The sequence below is a fragment of the Hyperoodon ampullatus genome (genome assembly GCF_949752795.1).
Source record: "Hyperoodon ampullatus genome assembly, chromosome: 8".
In the NCBI taxonomy this organism is placed as follows: domain Eukaryota; kingdom Metazoa; phylum Chordata; class Mammalia; order Artiodactyla; family Ziphiidae; genus Hyperoodon; species Hyperoodon ampullatus.
Genome location: NC_136921.1, coordinates 33,018,808 through 33,038,988, shown reverse-complemented (window position 1 = coordinate 33,038,988; position 20,181 = coordinate 33,018,808). Strand labels below are relative to the sequence as shown.

Sequence of the window (20,181 nt, the reverse complement as noted above, 5' to 3'; positions counted from 1 at the left end):
GAAATGAGGGTAAAGTTTTCCTCTGTCTTCAAAATCATTAATAATCCATGGATTAAGCTTAACCTCCATGAGCAATAATGCCATATAGCCACTGACATCAATTAAGAGACACCGCCCTGCCTTGATGGTAAGTATGACACTACATTAACCCAAAAAACCCCACTTCCTTTCCAGCAAACAGAAAACAGCAGAGGACATGAATTCGCTGGCAGCTTTAAGCACTGAAGGAGAAAATTGTGTTTGTTTCTGGCAAACATGAAGTCAGATCTCTGGTATTTCTTTCTCTTCTGCTTCCAAGTTGAAGTTCTAACAGGTAAGTGACCTACTGAATATTTATTATTAAGTTATAATTCAAGTGAACATTAAGAAAAATCAATTGGAAAAGTTAGGCACCAAATAGAAAGCTTTTGTTTGTTTTTTTGTTTTCAGAAAGTAAGAACGATTACAGAAGAGCCCAAGTCCATGGCTAAGGGTGTTTATGTCACTGTTTTAAGATGAAGAAAAATGTCTCATTGGATCATTGAAACTTTATATTACCTGCTTGAAGTTACTTTTTAGTGGATAAAGTAGAAGATAGTGGCTTACTGTTCTCAGAGAAAGATGAAAGGCAAAGTGACTTGTGTCAACAGAATGAAAATTAAGTAGTCCTGGCATTTGGGCTGGGGATTCTTTCTGAAGGAGAAAATAAGATGGAAGGGCTTTGAAAAGAAGGATTTTGATTTTAATCTTATCTGGGTGGTCTTTTGTCAGAAACGCCCTGGCTGCCACAGAGTTTTTTTTTGACACTAATGTCAAGGTCCTTCTAAAAGGTTAAGGAGTAGTGCATGATGTAAAAACACTCCCTTGCCTCTGTAGACATTAAAAAAATCATTCTGAAGTCCTCAATTCTTTCTCTTACATGGTATATATCACACTCTACTTGAATACTTTAAATAATGTTACCTACAATGAAATTAATATGTATTTCTGCTGCTTCTTACTTGGTACATTTTCTATTATTTTTGTTTCATCTTTAAGTCTGAGCCTCATGTTCTTGAGGCTGAGAAAAAGCAAAGTGAAATTATATCACATTGGGAAGTTCCACTAACACTAAAAGTGCAGACAGAACTTTTAGTAGGTGTAACTTTATTTAGAAATAAGTTTTGCAGTGGTACCAAAAATAGACTTTATTTTTCTCTCCAAAGAATTAAAAAACAAAAGTGTATTGGTCAAATATTTGATCTTGTGGTGGCTCAAGGTGGCTTCAATGCTCTTAAATAAAGATGAAAGAGGAATGAGGAATTAGTCTACTTAAGGTCCCAAGGGCAGTTTGGGGCCAATTGCTTGTTTAACTATGGCTTTTATACAACCCAGTGAAATCCTTTAGCTGCATGAGCAACAAAGGAATAGCTTTGGAATTGATAATCATTCATTCATTCACTCATCCATTCTTTCAGCACCAAGCACTTGCCATGCAGGAGGTGCTGTGCCAGCTGCTGTGTGTACAATGATAAGCAAAACCAGGACAGACCCTGCTCTCACGAAGCTAACTGAATGGCTGGGAGAGAGACATTAATCAAATAATCCCATGAATGAATGACAGTTACAGGCAGAACTCAGTTCTGTCAGAGGATGTAACAAAGAAACCTGCATAGACTGGTGGGTGTGGAGGTGCGGTTGGGGGATGGGTTCATCCAATGTCCTTCTAGACATTATGGGCAATGGAGACCACACGGGTGACCTGATGAATTGTGGTTTTGGAAAGACCACTTTAAAAGCAGTGGAGTGGGAATGACCAAGGTTGGGTGGTGTTTAATAAATGTGCATGTCTAATGATATGTTCAGGGTGGAAGCTGGAAGCGTAACCCTCAGGCTCATTTTGAGCCTTGATTTTGTCACCCAGGCATTGAAGCAGTGATTCCTGAACACCATCACCTCCAAAAAAACCAGCCCTTTGGCGCTTCCAGCACCTGCTCCTCCCCGGAGCTCAGGGAGAGTCCTGTGGAGCTGAGTTGACATTTAAGCCCCTCCCAGCACCTCCTTCCAGTGTTCTTGCTGAATTAAAAAAATCCACATTGTCCATCTTTTCTTTCAATAGATGAATTCAGGGCATTCTCACTCAGCACAAGAAGCCCATATTGATTTCACTCCTTCAATATTATGTTTATTTCTATTTTCCTTGGTTGTGGTATTCTCTTTTATTTTTGTTGGTATGAGGAAGTTTAACTCCCCTCTTTCCCTCTGTAATTTGGAAGGTTGACCACATGTCCTAGTTGACTAATTCATTATCATGTTCAGAGCAGCTTAATTGAATATCTATTTATTATTGTAGTAAAATAAATAATGACAGTAGCCTTGCTTGACGTGTTTATCCCACCTTCCATCCCCCGCAGTGACGTGAGAACTTTGGAATGTTCTCTTTTCACTCTCTTGCTTTCCCCTTAGTGAACCCCTGCCCCATACATGGGTTTTGTTGAAATAACTGAAAACTTGTAGCTGCAGATCATTGCTAAGTGTCCTCTGACAGTGTTTCTCTTCTGGTTCAAGAACTCTTTACACTCACTTCACCTTTTTTCAGCGGCAGCATCACTCTTGCTATCTGCTCCTGTCTTGTCATCCTTGTTCTGATCCAATGATCAGAAGACTTCCATTATTTTCTTCAGAGACCTCAAACTCTGAATTCCAGCATGGGTAAAGATGTCTTCCTTTACTCTGATGGGTGACTAATATCTTTTCTGGGAGTAGGATTCCTGGGCTGCACTCTTTTACTAGTCTCTGGATATTCATTCACTGTATGCTGGCTTCTAGGGTTGCAGGTGAGTAGTTCCATGTTAGTCTGCCTCTCATTACTTTGCAAGTAGATTAAAAAGTATCACTAGAATCTTGTTATTCATTTCAATAATGGAATTCGGGAATTCCACTAGGATATGCCTAATTCTGTGAGTGTTTACCTTTACATTGCTTGAGATTGAGTGAGCCTTTTCAATCTGCAGACTTCAGGTTTTTTGGTTTTTTTAAATTTCGGGGATATTTTCTCCCAGTAATTGTTTAGTCATATCTTTTTCTTTGTCTTTTTTCCTTCTTTTTAGACATGCCTATTATCTTTATGTAAGATCTCGAGATCCTTGTTTTTTCATCATTAGTGAGCAAAATGAATTTCATAACTTGCCATGGCTGTTAACAACTCCTTCAGATGAAATGGAATATTATAGTTTTTAAATTGCTAGCAGCATATTCCCATTCTTGGTAGAAACAAAATGTAGGTGTGTAGGGAGGACCTCAATTCTTATCTGAGCTTTGCTCACTGTGTATCCATAGACTTGTTTGACGTAAAAAACAATTGGCCTCAGTATTCACAGTTGTAAACTGAGCAAAACCCACAGCTTATGCTGTCTCCCTATCCTAAGAATATAAGTTTTATACATAAACAGATGTACTGGGCTTGCAAATTCAAAGCCCAGTATATACATACACATACATGTACATATACATATATAAATATATATGTATATACACACACACACACACATATATATACCAATCATTTGTAGCCTTCAATACCCAAAGAAAAGACCACGTTTACTCCATAAATGGCATCTCTGTGCTACTGCTCTTCTAATAAATTGAGTCTATTAAACGACACATTTTCATCATTCTAAGTAAAATAAGAATGTGGCGGTCAATATCTTTTGAGGAAAATTCAGAATTATACTTTGGAAAGTGGAACTTAAATATGTAGAAAACATGTAACACAAATGAAAGCTGTTGGTCAAAAAGAAATTTTTTTTCCAGTTTGGCCTGTATGGTCGATTGAAACAGACTGAGATTTGCAAGTTTAAAGAGAGAGTGAGAAATTGGGCTATGAACCTCCTCTGGCTCTCGTATAACATACTGATGGCTGCATCTACTTTGCATGAGGAAAAGCTAAGAAGAAGCAGTTTGTCTTTAAAGGAAGGTGATGGACTCAAGAATTTTGAGTCAGTCAACCACTAGTTCTGAGTGTGTTGCCATAGACATGGCACTTCCAACAAGCAACAAAGAATCACTTAAATGGAACTTTTTTGAATATGAGAAATCAAACTTTTTTTTAAAATTAAGGGTACTTTCATTAATTAATTAATTTATTTATTTTTGGCTGTGTTGGGTCTTTTTTTCTGTGCAAGGGCTTTCTCTAGCTGTGGCAAGCCGGGGCCACTCTTCATTGTGGTGTGCGGGCCTCTCACTGTCATGGCCTCTCTTGTTGCAGAGCATGGGCTCTAGAGTGCAGGCTCAGTAGTTGTGGCTCACAGGCCTAGTTGCTCTGCGGCATGTGGGATCTTCCCAGACCAGGGCTCGAACCCGTGTCCCCTGCATTAGCAGGCAGATTCTCAACCACTGTGCCACCAGGGAAGCCCGAGAAATCAAACTTTTATAGCCAACATTTATACTCTCCTAGGACTTAGCACAAAAAAAAATTCATTCATGAAAAAAACAAGAAACAAAACCTCTACTGCACTCACAATTCAAGTTCTGTTCATTTTGTACTAAGACAAGCAAAATCTCCTAGTAGTTCCTGTTTGCTCTTATTTAACTATAATAGAGTTTCTTGTAGATGTCAATACATCTTTTTACATTTCTACAGGCAGATAAGTTGCAGAATACTCATCAAGAATTTAGATCCCATCAGAGCAAGGACCCAGACTTTGTTGCAGGTTTAAGTACACAGGGCATTTCAACACACAATGATCCATGAATGAGGCTGTCTAGGGAAACAGGTATGTTAAACAATGTATTTTCACATCAAATAAATAATTTAATATATTTTTTTGGTGCCTAATAACCTTTTCAGTCATAGAATACATATGTGGCACCAATGTAAATACTACTTTAAGTATTTGGGACAATTATACACCCAATACATCTTGAAGGAAAAGAAATACTTGAAAATAACTTCCAAATCTAACTTAATGTTAAAAGCTTCTTTTTCTTTTTCTTCTCTTTTCTTAGCAAGTCTCTTTAGCTTCTGTGCTTCAGCTTCTATAAAATTAAGGGGTTGGACTAGATTATTGGACTAAGTGGCTCCTTAGAAATGTGGACTCTGATCTCAAATTGTCTAGGTTCAAATCATGGCTCCACCACATTTTGCCTCTATGACCTGGAGCCAGTTACTCAAGCCTCAGTTTCCTCATCTGTAAAATAGGAATAAAAATAGAAAATCTGATGTCAAATGTTGTTATGAACATCAAATGATATATTTCATGTAATGAATTTGAAACCTTAATACATGGGAAATATGCAATGCTTGTACATTGCAATTATTATTATTTGGAAGTTTTTGAAAGCTTAGATGTTTATATAACTCCAGAACTATTGGGCTTCAGACAATTGGTTGGGCATCATTCAGTGTGAGACTTTGTCTTTGGACCTGGAAACAAACATTCTCCATTATCCAGTAAATGGGATCCCCTGCTCTGTTTTTCTTGCTCACCTCCTCACCTCATTGCAACTCATTGCATTACCAACCATGCTCAGCTTCAATATTCTTCTATTCATTCATTCATTTATTATTATTGAGCACCTAATACATTCCAGGTCCTAGGATTATTTGTGACCATGATACAGTCTTTATCCTTGTGAAGTTTATGTTTAAATGAGGAAGACAGACAAAAATAATTATGATCTAAGCTTATACACATTATAAATATATTGGTATAAACAAAGCTTTATTGAAATCATTGAGATAGGAGTCCTTGTCTTGGGGTCTCAGGGACAAAGCAGTTCTTTAAAGTGGTTCTTAAAGAATGAATGAGGATTTCTAAGCAGATAAAGGGGTAATGGGATATTCTAGTCTATGGGGACAGAGGTAACAATGTGAAAGTAATGGCCAAAAAGTATGGTGTAGCTCGAAGCTATATGGTCCCTGAGATTGTGAAAGGATTTTGTGTCATTCCAAGAAAATTGATTTATTTTTTTACCTCATAAGCAACAAGGTAGTGGGTATTTTCAAACTGGGGAGTGAAATGCTTTTTAGAAACACAATTTTGCAAGCAACATGGAGAATGGATTTGGAGGGAGATACTGCTGTTGAGAAGGCCAGTCAAGAAGATGCTTCCACAGATGAAGGAAAATGTGAAAAAGTCCAAGTTTGGCAATGGGAATGGGGAAAAACCATCCATGAGCTAGAGTCAACTGGACTTGGTGACCAATTGGATCAGGACTGTCAGAGAGAGGGAGTAATGAGGAAGACTCTGAGGTCCTGATGCCTTAAAGGACAGGACTTGGGTTTGGTGAGTGAATGCTGAGTTCAGTTTGGAAATGTTACTCTTGATGTGTTGGGGACACATCCAGATAGAGATGTTGAAAGCAAACTGGAAATAAGGGACTAAGCCAAGGGAAGGAGTGGGCTGGAGATGAAGGTGTGGGTTCCTGGAGTAGAGAGTAGAGTTTATTCTAATTACTTTGTAAATATCGCACCTTTGGGATTTTTCCATTTTCACAAAGAAAATCAGTTTTTACAAGGAGAAAATCAATCTTTCATTTAAAAAATTATGCATTTTAGAGCATCAAAAGTTGTTTTACCCCCTCTACAGAGTTCCTTGGAGAATAAAAAATTCACACATTGTGTGTGTGTGTCTGCATGTGTGTGCACGTGCAGGTGTGCTCAGAGTCTTTTGCCTTTTTAACTTTCTCCTTACTTGTTTTCTTCATGTTTTTTTTATTAGTTTCTGCTTTATAACAAAGTGAATCAGTCATACATATACATCTGTTCCCACATCCCTTCCCTCTTGCATCTCCCTCCCACCCTCCCTATCCCACCCCTCCAGGCGGTCACAAAGCACCGAGCTGATCTCCCTGTGCTATGCGGCTGCTTCCCACTAGCTATCTACCTTATGTTTGGTAGTGTATATATGTCCATGCCGCTCTTTCACTTTGTCACAGCTTACCCTTCCCCCTCCCCATATCCTCAAGTCCATTCTCAAGTAGGTCTGTGTCTTTATTCCCGTTTTACCCCTAGGTTCTTCATGACATTTTTTTAAAATTTACTTTTTATTTTCTTTTTTGGCTGTGTTGGGTCTTCATTGCTGCATGCAGACTCTAGAGTGCAGGCTCAGTAGTTGTGGCGCACAGGCTTAGTTGCTCCGTGGCATGTGGGATCTTCCCGGACCAGGGCTCAAACCCATGTCCCCTGCATTGGCAGGCAGATTCTTAACGGCTGAGCCACCAGGGAAGCCCCTCTTCATGTTTTTTTGACTTCCTTTTCTGCAAATGTTAAGACTTGGGATTGGGCTTATTTTGCCTACCCTTGCTACCGATTTCAATCACTACTTTAGATTATGGATGCCTTTGAATAATAACGTAAATATAGAAATTATGCATATATAAAAATCTGCTAATCAGGATTCCAAAAGTTTTAGCTAGTAGATGCATAAGAAATGACAGTGGTTTTATGAGAGGTAAAAAAAAAGTGGTAGAAAGCATATTTTTAAAATGCCAGAATTTCTTAGGAAAAGATCAAATGTAACAAAACCCTAATATAAACATTGCAATTTTTAGAACTTCACTTCTTATGTCACACTCATGTGCTGTGCTAAGCTAAAGCTTATCATTGTTGGATTACAGAAAATATTTTTAATAAGCACTATCAATAATTGCAAACTCAGGAACTCTTATCTTTCGATCATTCAGACCTTTGTGGAGGTTTGTGGTTAGAAGTCTGAGTTAAGGAGAATAAAGTGAAATTGCTGATCGGTCTCATATCCCCTTCACTGTGTGGGTTTTCTAAGTGTTTTTGCTAAAAGATTTTCAACCAGGCATAATACAACTGTTTATAAAGAGTCTTGGCAGGATGGGTTCTATCAAGACAATCTTACACTGAAGAAATGAAATAGTTTAGATGTAAAAGAATCAATTTGTAAATAAACTTCTGAATCATAATGCGATTCTCAGCTGAATGACCCTTTTCTTCAGAGATTTTTTTCTTAATAGCTCCCCCAAAAGAATATGCAAATGCTTTTATCTTTTAAAAATTTTGAAGATCTAAAGAAATCATCTGATATAAATATTCTGATTTTACTCTTGAAACCTTAGTCTGCTGATATCAACAGTAATGTTATAAAAATCATAGCAGCGGGCTTCCCTGGTGGCGCAGTGGTTGAGAGTCTGCCTGCCGATGCAGGGGACACGGGTTCGTGCCCCGGTCCGGGAAGATCCCATATGCCGCAGAGTGGCTGGGCCCGTGAGCCATGGCCACTGAGCCTGCGCATCCGGAGCCTGTGCTCCGCAATGGGAGAGGCCACAACAGTGAGAGGCCTGTGTACCGCAAAAAAAAAATAATAATAAAAAAAAAGAAAAAAGAAAAATCATAGCAGCAGTTAACAGGTTTGAACCTCTATTGGAAAGATTGCACCCTTTAGACATGGTAATCAATGTGATTAAGATATAGCACCTATTTTCTAGAGTACTAATAATCTAGGAGCACCAACAAGAAGTAAACAGATATGGTAGCAAAACGAAAATGAATTCTGAATATTCAGATTTTTAGACTCATCATCAGGATTCAAGAGAACATATTCCTGTTTGTGTTTTTAGCAATGCATTAAATGCTAAATTTTATAGCATGGTGTTTCTATTGCAAATCACTAACATGCTCTAGTTATGAAACATCTGGATGTATTAAAACAATCATTGGTTCAGAGGCACCTGTCCTGGACATCCATTGGGCAAATTTAATGATTCTGCACTTCAGAGGATACAAATAATAACCAGGTTTAAACCTGTCTTCCCTTCTATAGACACAAAAGAGCCAAGAGAATAGTCAACCATCTAAACAAGTCTTTATGATCCTGATAGATATTTATAATATTTAAAGAACGTGCTTCTTTAAAGCTCAGCCAGATAATATTCATTAGAACCTGACATCCCAGTTGAGGAGGTGTCTTTTGAACTTGATTGTATATTTGCATGTACTTGTCTGCAGAAGAAAGGCAACATGCTGTAGCTAACCCTGGGATCGTGTCCCAGCTATGAGCTATGTAATCCTGGAAAAAGATACTCAGTTTTCTGGCCCCAGTTTAGCTTGATAAATTTAAGTGTACAATTTAAAATGAAAGGCTTAACTGAATAATTTTTAAGAGCCCTTTTGATTCTTATATTCTATAATCTATGCTTTATCTCCCCAGATTTATAACATCACTGAGATCTACATATCCATTCATCCATCCAACCATCCAATACATATTTATTGTGACTTACTACTTACCAGGTGCTATTGTAGATACTTGGGATGAATCTGTGAATAAAATCAACAAGGTCCCTCATTTTAAAGCTTATGTTATAGTGGGGTAGCCAGACAGTCAACAAGAAAACAAAGCAGACAGCAACCTCAGGTAATATGCTAGAAAATGACTGGTGGTGTGTTTTGGATTGAGTGTCAATGGTTGCTGGAGGAGTAAGAAGCAGCCACATGAAAATCAAAGATAACATTCCAGGCAAAGAAACAACAAATTCAAAGCCCTGGGGACCAACTTCTTGTGTTTGAGGAGTAGAAAGAAGAACAGTGTGACTGCAGTGTGGTGAGTGACTGGTGTAAAATGGTGTTAGTGAGACAGGGTAGATCATGCAAGTCATGGAAATTAGCGTAAGGAGTTAGATTTTCTTCTAAATGAGATGGGAAGGCCCTGGATGTTTTATAAACAGGGCAAGTATACTATCTGATTATAAAGAAGATTATTCTGGTTTCCCTGAGGAGAGTGGATGGTGAATGGGCACGAGTGGGAGCAGAAAGTTAGGAAGCTCTTGTCATCCCAGAGAGAGATAATGCTGGCTTGGACCAATTGCCGCTTAGATGGAGAAATGGGTAGATTCCACTGGACATAGAAGAGAGGTGCAGGAAATTAGACTTTCTTCCTGTAGAAGGATTTCAACAGTGATCCTCTAAGACTCAGTCTATAGTGACCACTTTGTAGCTTCATGTGGTTGCCTGCTTCCATGATACTTCTTTTGGTTGTTGCTAGCGGCACTTCAACCTCAGATTGTACCCCAAATCTTTCATCTGCCCAAGAAGTTGTGTGACCTCGGACAAATAATCTAATCTGTCTGGGTCATCCGCTGTCTGTATGTGGAAAAATTGGACTTGCTGTATGAAATTGGACTTGTATGTTTGCTAGGCTTGACTGTGTATGATGCTGGGCAGAAGTTGAATCATGTTACAGGAAACACAAGTGTGAAGGTAGGGGTGTTTACAGGATGTCTGAAACATGTACAGACTGTATATGAGAGCTTATGGGGATTGGAAATGGAGATGGTTATGGTAGGGAGAGTGAGGAACATATCAAAGATAGAGTGAGAGAATATTTTGGAGGATAATTTTATATTAAAAAGTGGTATGTGAAGCGATTTTAAGCTTGATATAAGGGAAGAAAGAACAAGAAGAAAGAGATTGATGAGGGGAATAGTCACAATTTTCAACTACTGGTATGACAGGGGAACTGACCAAAGAGATTTCACACCCGATCAAAGCAGACACTGGGTATAAAAAATGGTGCTATCGTACAAGTACTCCTGACTGAATATTAGACTCGGAGATAAGAACATCCAGGGAAGGTGTAGAAAAGAGTCTAGCTGCTTCAGCAGTCATAAGGAACTAACATATTCAGATTTTCCTTAAATTGTCTGTCTATCCATTAAAAGTTTTAGTCATGATTATAGGGAAGATCTCCTTTTGATACTATTTTTCAAATATCATCAAAGACCAAGGAGATTTTGTGATTAGGTGTTTGAGCATATCTGTTCTACAGGTGCCAGAGAAATTATGAAGCAATTGATTAAATCCCCTATCTGATTCCTGTAGTTGAAAACATTCAAATAGCAGACCAAGAGTTGCCAAATCGTTTTCCAGATGGAAAGTTTAAGCATTGGGTATGTGGACACTTAAGTCAGGCTTCTTGTCACCACATTTAATAATAAAAAGGTGACCTAGGTAGTTTTTAGATTAAAAAGGATAAAATGAATAACTAAGAGTGTCCAGTAGAAATGACACTTTGGGATCTCCAGTTACTCCTCTGATGTCAATGACACTGTCACTCAAGAAAAACTTGGGTAGTTTTCCTCGCCATACCTAAATACTATTATGGGCCAGGAAGACTGTCTCATTAATTTTCATTCCTCCTGACTTCATGGAACAGCCCAGTAAGATGCTGGGACAGAGAGGGTATTATGGAAACATGGTTTCTCCTCTGGAGAACCCAACAGCAAACTAGTAGCTCTCTTAGTTGTTCATGGTCTCATCTAGATATGTTCTCATCCTGAATCCATAGAGAGTAAGTTTGGAAAGAACTTTAAGATGTCTTGGTCTCACTTCCTTATTTCACAGCTGAAGAAACTAAAGTCTAGAGAGGTATCCTTGTCACAGAGACTTGCTAATGGCAAAGCCAGAATTTTCCTCTGGTTTCCTTGGGAACCACTGCATTGCACTTCTATCACCCTGCACCGCCAACCATTATATTTCATCTTGCGTTGGGTTATAGGTCACAGTGTGGGCCCAAAAGGAGAAAAAGCTGCTGACAAAATCATCTTCAGAAGTAGAAGACAATGCATCTACATCTGTATGTGCACAAGGTGGCCGCAGACACTTTTGTTCCAAGATCTCTTTGTGGTTTACACACTGCCATTCTAAAGTCCTTGGGAAATTTGCTCTGAACTTTTCTAAAGGAACTGTGAACCAGCTCACTGATTTTATCTTCTGCAATAGACAGTAAAGACAAGCATCAAAGCAATAGTAGTGCAACATAATTTACTTTTAGACAAATAAGTCCCCATGCAAATTATCTTTCACTTTAATCTAATGTAGGTTGCACCTATTCTCATGTGATGAGTTTTTCCCCTTTGCCTTTTGCTTATATTTACCATCAGTTCTTTAAATGAAACAAGCATTATTTTTCTTCTTTATACTTGAAAACTATTTTATTCTAGAACAAAACATCTATTCACAAAAGTGAAAAAATATAAATGTACAATTTAACGAATAGTTACAAAACATACTACCTTACTCCTACAATTATCACAGGTCAAGAGGTAAAACATTGTCAGCCCACAGAAGCCTCACCACCCTGTGTTTTCCTTCCCGATTCCAATTCCTCTTCCCGTTTATACAGAAGCATCATACTGAATTTTGAGATATTCATTTGGGTTATATATTCTGTTTCTATTCTCTTAGTCATTATGCAAGAAATCACAACATGCATACTTCATTTATCAAAGTCTCAAGTTACATACACCTTTTCTAGCCTCCTAGACAATGTGTTTTAGGTTGACAGTTTCTTTCAGTACTCTAAAGATATAAGATGTAATTCCACTGTATCATGGCTTTTACTGTTGATGTTGAGATACCACCTGTCAGTCTAACAGTTGCCTCTTAGAAGGTAGTCAGTCTCTTTTCCCTGGCTGTTTTTAGGATTTTTATTACGATTTGTCTAGATGTGCATATTTTTAAAAAATCTGCTTGTGATTTGTTAGGATTCTTGAATCTGTGGATTTTGATTACATTCTGAATAGTTTTTCTAGCCTAATTTTCCAGTTCAACAACTCCTTTTAACCATCTAATATGCTCTTAACATATCTCCTGAGTTTCTAATCTCAGTGTGGGTTTTTTTTTTGCCAATTCTAGTTGGTTCTTTTTCAAATTAGTTGACTTTTTTTCTTTAAGTTTCCTGTGATCTATAGATATTATTACAAGTTTGTCTTTTATTTCCTTAAACACAGAAGGCTCAATTGTTTTATTTTGGGGATCTGATAATTTAAATATATAATTGTGTATTTGTTTTTGGAGTCTGTTGTTTCTGTTGTTGTTTTGTTTCCTTGCATGTCTGATTATTTTTATGGTATGCTTGTCATTATAATTATTATTTGTAGATATGAGTTGAAACCTAGGATGTAAACCTTTTTTTTCTGTAATAGTTTGCATTTTTACTTTCAAAAGCTTAGGGGTAATAATAATCCAAAATCACCTTAGACAAAGTTCAATTATTGAGATTTCCTGGACCACTGAAGTGATTTGAAGGTGGGCTATAATCTGCATGAAGGCTGGTTTACTTCTGGTTTAACCTGTATTCCAAGGATGTAGCCCTTTGGGATTTTGAGGAGCTTATTGAGGAGAATGTCTTTTACTAGATTTCTCGCTTTCAGACTCTGGGAGTTGAGACATGAAAACAGAAGTGTGAATCTGGGAGAACAGCACATGCTCTTGAAGTAAAAGCAACTTCTAACCTTCGCTCATCTCTCTGGATTCTGGTTCTTCAAGTTTAATCTAGTAATTTCTTCTTTTTTTCAGCTCTTTAATCCTTTACATTAATATTTTTAGACATTTCATTCAGCATTTTTGGTTGTTTTGGTGTGGGAATTAGTTTGAATAATCTGGACTACTATACTGAAAACTAGAATGCTTGTGTTTTTACAATCAAATCCCCAAGTTGAAAATCTATTCCCTAGCAATATGAGAGATATAAGTTAAAGCCTACAGGTATTAAGAAAAATAAGTAACTATGGTGAATTTTAAATAAAATGAACGCACTGGTGTAAGCAGAGCCATGACAAGTGAATCCAGGAGGGTAATGCTAGTCCTGTTATAAAGTGGAACAGTTCTTTCTGAAAGCAACATGGCGGTACAGAGTGTTTTCAGAGTCTTTAAATATTTTGCCCACATGTCAAAATATTTACATAAAATCAAAATGCTGAAAATAACCTCAACAGTCAACATTAGTAGAATGCTTTAAAAAATTATGATAGATGAACATTATGCCATTTTATATAGCCATTAAAAAGGATAAGTATGGTGACTACATAAAAAATGGAATGTTTATGATATAACATTAACTGCCAATAGAACAACAAAAGGAATAGGTTTGCTATAAAAAATAAGTATATATCTAGAAGATAAAGAGCAAAAATGCACAAATGGTATTTCTATTTCACTGGAAAAGGAGGAATAGGTAATTTTTTTCCTTAAAAATTCTTTGTACTTGTTATATAGTTTTCTCAAGAATAAAAACAGGAATTTCAAAATTTAAGCTAAAAACTGTCATGCTAATAATTTTTCCCAGACAATTTCAGCATGAGACTTATTAAAAGTCATATTAAAAAAGAAGAAGAAAAAAGAAAAAGAAAAAAGGAAGGCAAAGAGTTGTTTGAACTTATAACTGAATAACTCAGAATCTGCAACCAGGCCAAATCCATTTCAGTTTCCTTCTTCTGTGATCCCCATGTAGCTTGTAAAAACAACCTTGGTTTCCTATAAGCTAAAATTTATTTTAAAAAATGAAAAAGTAAACAAAAATCTGGGTCTTTACCTTTACATCAGACTTTGATTCAGTTCTCAATGGATGAGGTTCAGAGAAGACATGTTTCTATCATTTGAAAATGATTCATCTGTTCTTTCACTCTCTAGCGGGAGGGTATAGTGTAAATATATACTCTTATATAACCAGTCATTTTTGGTTTAAGCTGTTTTGTGCTTTAAATGTTTTTTCCCTAAACTATGTCTTTCCCCAAATCTCTCATTGTTTGACTAAAGTGCTAATCCTCCTTCAATTTCAATTTTCAAAGTCACTTTCTCCAAGTGGCATCATCTGATTCTCCAATCAAAATGTGAACCCATCTACCTTTACTTAGATAGTACTCCATTCCTAGCATGAATTATGGTGCATAACTTCATATTTATCTATCATCTGTCTCCAATATGAAATCTGCCCAAAGGCAGGAACAATTTCTGTTTGATTCATACTATGTAAATATGTTATTTAATATATTACATATTATATATTCATATATGATAAACAAGTCTCCAGTTAGGTTTTTTCCCAAGACACAGTTTTACCTTCATGTTCTATTTTTTGGTTGTGAAGTTCCTTCATTTTGTTGCAATAAAGGTGACTTTATGAAGAGAAGAGATGACTTTTGTGCTCAAATATAACGATTAGGTCAACAGAATCATAAAATGTCACTTTTTCTTTTTTTTTCTTTTTTTTTTTTATCCAGGAGAATTCAATGCTTCTGCCACGTCTGAGATGTTTATATTCCACAATGGAGGTGTACAAATTTTATGCAAATACCCTGATACTGTCCAACAATTTAAAATGCAGTTGTTGAAAGGGAATAATATACTCTGTGATCTCATTAAAACAAAGGGAAGCGGAGACACGGTGTCCATCACGAATCTGAACGTCTGTCAATTTCAGTTATCCAATAACAGTGTCTCTTTTTTTCTGTATAACTTGGACAGTTCTCATGCCAGCTATTACATCTGCAAACTATCAATTTTTGATCCTCCTCCTTTTCAAGTAGATATTCTAAGCAAAGAATATTTGAATATTTACGGTAAGACATTGTTTTACTCTTCTAGACTTAAGAGTATATAGGCATTTTAACAATTTTTCTCACTAATGAAAACAGTTAAACAAATAAATATCTCTTGTGTTGGAGTTCATTTCGGTGCAATTGATGGCAATAATTTATGATGAAATATATCAATACAAGGATGTTTATTAATAATAAAAATAATTATATTAATCAGTAATATGAAATTTAATCATATAGACTGCTGAGTTAGAAATAGGTTACATTGTCTCTAAGACACACATGCCATTGAAAATCAGGAAAAAAATTAGGAGAAATATCCAAACCTATGGCTTAATGGTTGTGCTTCTATTCACCTAAAGTTTAAGGTTTGGGTTTTGTGCTGGGAATTGTGGAATTAAGTGAGATGATTGAAAACAATAGTTTTATACCTTTACTTTTCCTACTTATTCTTTTTCAAAAACATAGACAGCGAAGTCTTTTCTATTAACCACATTTATAGACATATACGTGCATAGAGTCTTTTCATTTTTAGTTTCTGGATCCTTGCTATCATACTGAGATGATGTTATTTATTTACTGTTTACTGGATTTCATGATTGTAATGAAGGCAAACTTTATGGCAAGCTGTTTAATTTAAACAGCTCTTTTAAATTTGTTAAGTGAACTTGTGATTCAGCACTGAAAGAGGAGATTTGATTCTGAGAGTTTGATTTTTTTCCAACCCAGAATCACAGGTTTGTTGCCAGCTGAAGTTCTGGTTACCCATAGGATGTGCGGCTTTTGTTGTAGTGTGCATTCTTGGATGTGTCCTTACATGTTGGCTTACGAAAAAGGTGAGCAACATTGATCTTTTCTTGCACTGGCTTTACTGAGGAATATAGCAGTTATTGACTCATCAAAGTATGTATTGCTCTTGCCAGAGTAATTTGATCAACAGGTAGATGATTTCTTTTCCTCAAGATATGCCTACTAATTAAACTACTAACTTGGAACAGAAGCTTACTTACTTTACAGCCACTTCATTCCAAAAGGAATTCAGTGGCTTACAGAGAGATATGTCATTATTATTATTCAAAAAAGATAAGGAAATTGGGGCCACAGAAAGACAAAAAGGCAGGAGGAGGGTTAAAAGATAAAAATAGATGCTTCTGACTTTTAAAAATTATTACATGTGGGCTGCAAATTTGATCCTAAGTTTCCAAAGTCAGGGCAGATGAAACAATTAGTTATAAATTTTCCTCAAACAGTCAATTAAAAAACAATCAGTGAGAAAGTAGTTGAGAAGGAAATTGCCAGCTTCTTTACATGGTAAGTTATTAGGACTCCTTGCTTTTAAAGAAAACCACTGAAAAGCTAGGCAGAAAGATAAAAGAATAACAACACTGATAGCAACAAAAATCTCACTGTGCCAGGGGATATTCTTTTTAGTCTATCACAAAAGGGGTTTTCAACCAAAGAACCTATACCATTTTGCATATTATGCAAGGGTGTTAGCATCCTCAAGTATATCCACAGTGTGATAGTTGGCCATACAGTGCGTATATCTGTGTCAGAAGGGAATTTGAAAAGAGAGATAAAGAAGGAAGAGAGGAAGATAAGCCCCGTTGTCTAAGTCTACTGGGGAAGGAACAGTAAAGGCATAAATGAGAAAAGACGTTGAGCAGAAACAGTTTTTATTTAAAGCTCTTTTCATATTGTTCTCCTACTTAGCCTAAAGTCAGGAGCCTAAGTCACATTATAACACTTTGTCATATACTGCTTCAACAAAGAATAGAAAACAGTAACAAACACACAAACACATCCCCCACAGGAATGGAGATGGGGAAGAGCAGATGACAAACCACGTTTCTGACTTTTCTTGCAGAAGTATCCTTCCAGCGTGCATGACCCTAATAGTGAATACATGTTCATGGCAGCAGTGAACACTGCTAAAAAGCCTGGACCCACAGGTACAGTGATACATGGGGGCTTGGGAAGGGAAGAGCGTTCTTTACATGAAGCCTAGAATTTTAATTTTTTATTTTAAAGGAAGGGAAAATGTCTCTAAGACTGAATTTTAGTATTTTCTGTAAAAAGTCAAATTTTCATTTTAACTGAATTGATGTTCTCTCTAGTTCATTGAAAACATGTTTGTAAACCACTATTAAAAAAACCAAAAAGTTCATAAACCCCTATGGTATCAAGGCAATCTTCCAATCGATATTTTAAAAATTGGGGTGATTCTAAGTCTTCCTTGTTAAAAAGTTCATTAAGTCATACGATGAGATTTATTGAATATCATTTTAGTGTAAATTACTGAGTGAGGCACTGTGGGAGATACACAGATATGAAGGTTTTCAACTGAGATTTGGAAGAAAGATCTGGGCTGGTGTTCCCAAGGGGAAGAAGGAGAAATTGGTGAAGATAATGTTATTTCAACGTAAAAAATGTGCATGGTTAGAGAAATTGGATGGCTGTGGAAGTCAGTTAGGTGGGACTTTGACCTTTTTCATTCAGAGTGAGTGTTGTCAACTGCAGTGTTCTTAAGTTGAGGACCATCCCAGAAAGTCTGAAATATCCATTCTTGTAAATCTTATGCCTTTGAGGTTGCAGGGATGGAAGGTGTATGAGACAGAAGCCACTGTATTTTTGCCACCACTCAGTGGTAAAGGACTTGTATAAAAGGGATGCACAAAACACCTGTAATCATGGAATTAAAGCGTGGGAAGGGGCTAAATCTCCTTTAGTCCTCATTTTTTTAATTTTTTTATTTTTTTGTTTTTGCGGTACAGAGGCCTCTCACTGTTGTGGCCTCTCCCGTTGCCGAGCGCAGGCTCAGCGGCCATGGCTCACGGACCCAGCCGCTCCGTGGCATGTGGGATCTTCCCAGACCGGGGCAAGAACCCGTGTCCCCTACATCGGCAGGCGGACTCTCAACCACTGCGCCACCAGGGAAGCCCTCATTTTTTTTAGATGAAAGAAGTTGATGTTTCTTCTGGTGTTCAGTGATTCTTTGGTTCTCCAGAGAGTTGATACCATAGCTTTGACACTAGCAATGAGCTTGTGTTTCATTATTCTGCTATTGGAAAAAAAATCTTTTCTCGCAATCTCTGTGCTTATAATAATGTGTGCATCTTAATTTGGGTCCCTGAAAGCAGACCCTGAGACAGACACTTGGATGCAAGTAGTTTATTTGGAAGGAAGAAGGGGTGAGGGAACAGGGAGAGGGAGACAGGAAAGGCAGAAAAGCAGATGAAGGTTGCATGACTAAGATCTCAGCTAGAGGCCACAGGACTTCTGAGAAGTATACAGATGTCGCCCAGAATTGTTCTTCTGAAGGATGGCAAATGGGGCATTTATCCATTGGCTCCCATCCCCACTGGCTTGGGGTTGCCTGCAGGATGCATTAATCTCCTTTGTTCCTGAGCCATGCTCTGTGCATGCCATGAGGCTGCTCTTAAGCCTTCAGAGAAAGCCCTGAGGCAGAAAAGCAGAGAAATGCAGGGTGGGGCTATTTTGCTAGAATAGTCAGCATGCTCAGAAGTGGTGCAGCTGAAATCAGAGGGGGGTAGTTTCATGCCCCATCTACCAAGCCTAGCATATATCTTGCAATTACATGTAAACAAATAGTAACTGAAAATGGCCAGAGTGTAGGCCAGAGTGTAGCTCTAGTGTAGGGCTACCTTCCTGAGGGTAGGCAGGGTCTTTCTTCTGTATTCCGTCAGCATTACACATATACAATTCCAGGCAGAGCATGACTCAGCACCTCTGTCAAATATTTGTTATTACGTGGATAACACCGTGCTTAGTAATGTGTATTGGGTAGAGGGAGGGAAGACCTAAGACAGCCCTTGTCTTCAGTTTATAAAGTCACTGGGAGAGGTAATATGTTTGCATGGAGGGTGGAGTCACGTGATAGTGTTAAAAGTCCTCAATTGGGCTTCCCTGGTGGGGCAGTGGTTGAGAGTCCGCCTGCCAATGTAGGGGAAACGGGTTCGTGCCCCGGCCTGGGAGGATCCCACGTGCCACGGAGCAGCTGGGCCCGTGAGCCATGGCCGCTGAGCCTGCGCATCCGGAGCCTGTGCTCCGCAACGGGAGAGGCCACAGCAGTGAGAGGCCCGCGTACAGAAAAAAAAAAAAAAAAAAAGTCCTCAATTAATTGCAAAGTGGTAGAGTTCAGGCAAAGTTTGCAATTGGAGCCAAGAGTGGGCTGGGTAAAACTCCATGGAAAACGTGGAATTGGTGCTCAGTCTTAAAGCATAAAGAAGTTTGGACGGGGTATGTGTTTGCCTGTGTGTGTGTCTGTGCATGTGTGTGTGCGTATTTACAAGAGGCAGAGGAAAGGGGAAGCCTTGCTGAAGGGGATTGGCACATGGAGAGCTTTTAAAGAATTTATGCTAAATTTTTGTTACAGGTGTGACCCGTAATTTGGAACTCTCTGGCACCCAGGCATGAGCCACACTGGCCAGTTCCCTCCAACTTGAAGAGCAAGATTCTCTATTTCCTGGACCACAGAGAGTCTGACTTGATTTGACTACATACATCTTTTGCTGATGTTTTGTTCAGTCTGGACCAGTGACTATATCAGTCAATAGGGATTTTAACAGACTGCCTTAGTACCGTTAGAGTTCTCTCAAAACAAATACCCTCTTGCAACTAGCGTTATAGAAAGCCCAGCTTGTGTGTGCTCAACAAACAGACCTCACTGGGATGGAAACCCTGTCTTCAGATCTGCTCCTAAGCAATGCATCAGCCAGGAAAACAAACACATCTATAACAATGTTTTAAAGATGTCAAGGGTATGGAATCTGCAAAGCAAATGGGCAGCTGAGGGCCAGGTCTGTCTGCATTTCACTAACAGACTACCTCTTCTTTCTGTAGGGAGGAGCATTC

The 20,181-nt window shown here is 37.9% G+C and overlaps 1 protein-coding gene across 1 annotated transcript; it reads left to right on the top strand.

Moving 5' to 3' along the window:
- Positions 1-255: 255 nt before the first annotated feature.
- On the top strand, positions 256-19,743 carry ICOS (inducible T cell costimulator; the record flags this gene model as incomplete). The annotated part of the gene is made up of 5 exons (XM_079709929.1): positions 256-313; positions 14,989-15,327; positions 16,036-16,142; positions 17,174-17,258; positions 19,703-19,743. The coding sequence occupies 5 exons, from the start codon at positions 256-258 to the stop codon at positions 19,741-19,743; spliced, it is 630 nt and encodes a 209-aa protein (XP_079566055.1).
- Positions 19,744-20,181: the final 438 nt, after the last annotated feature.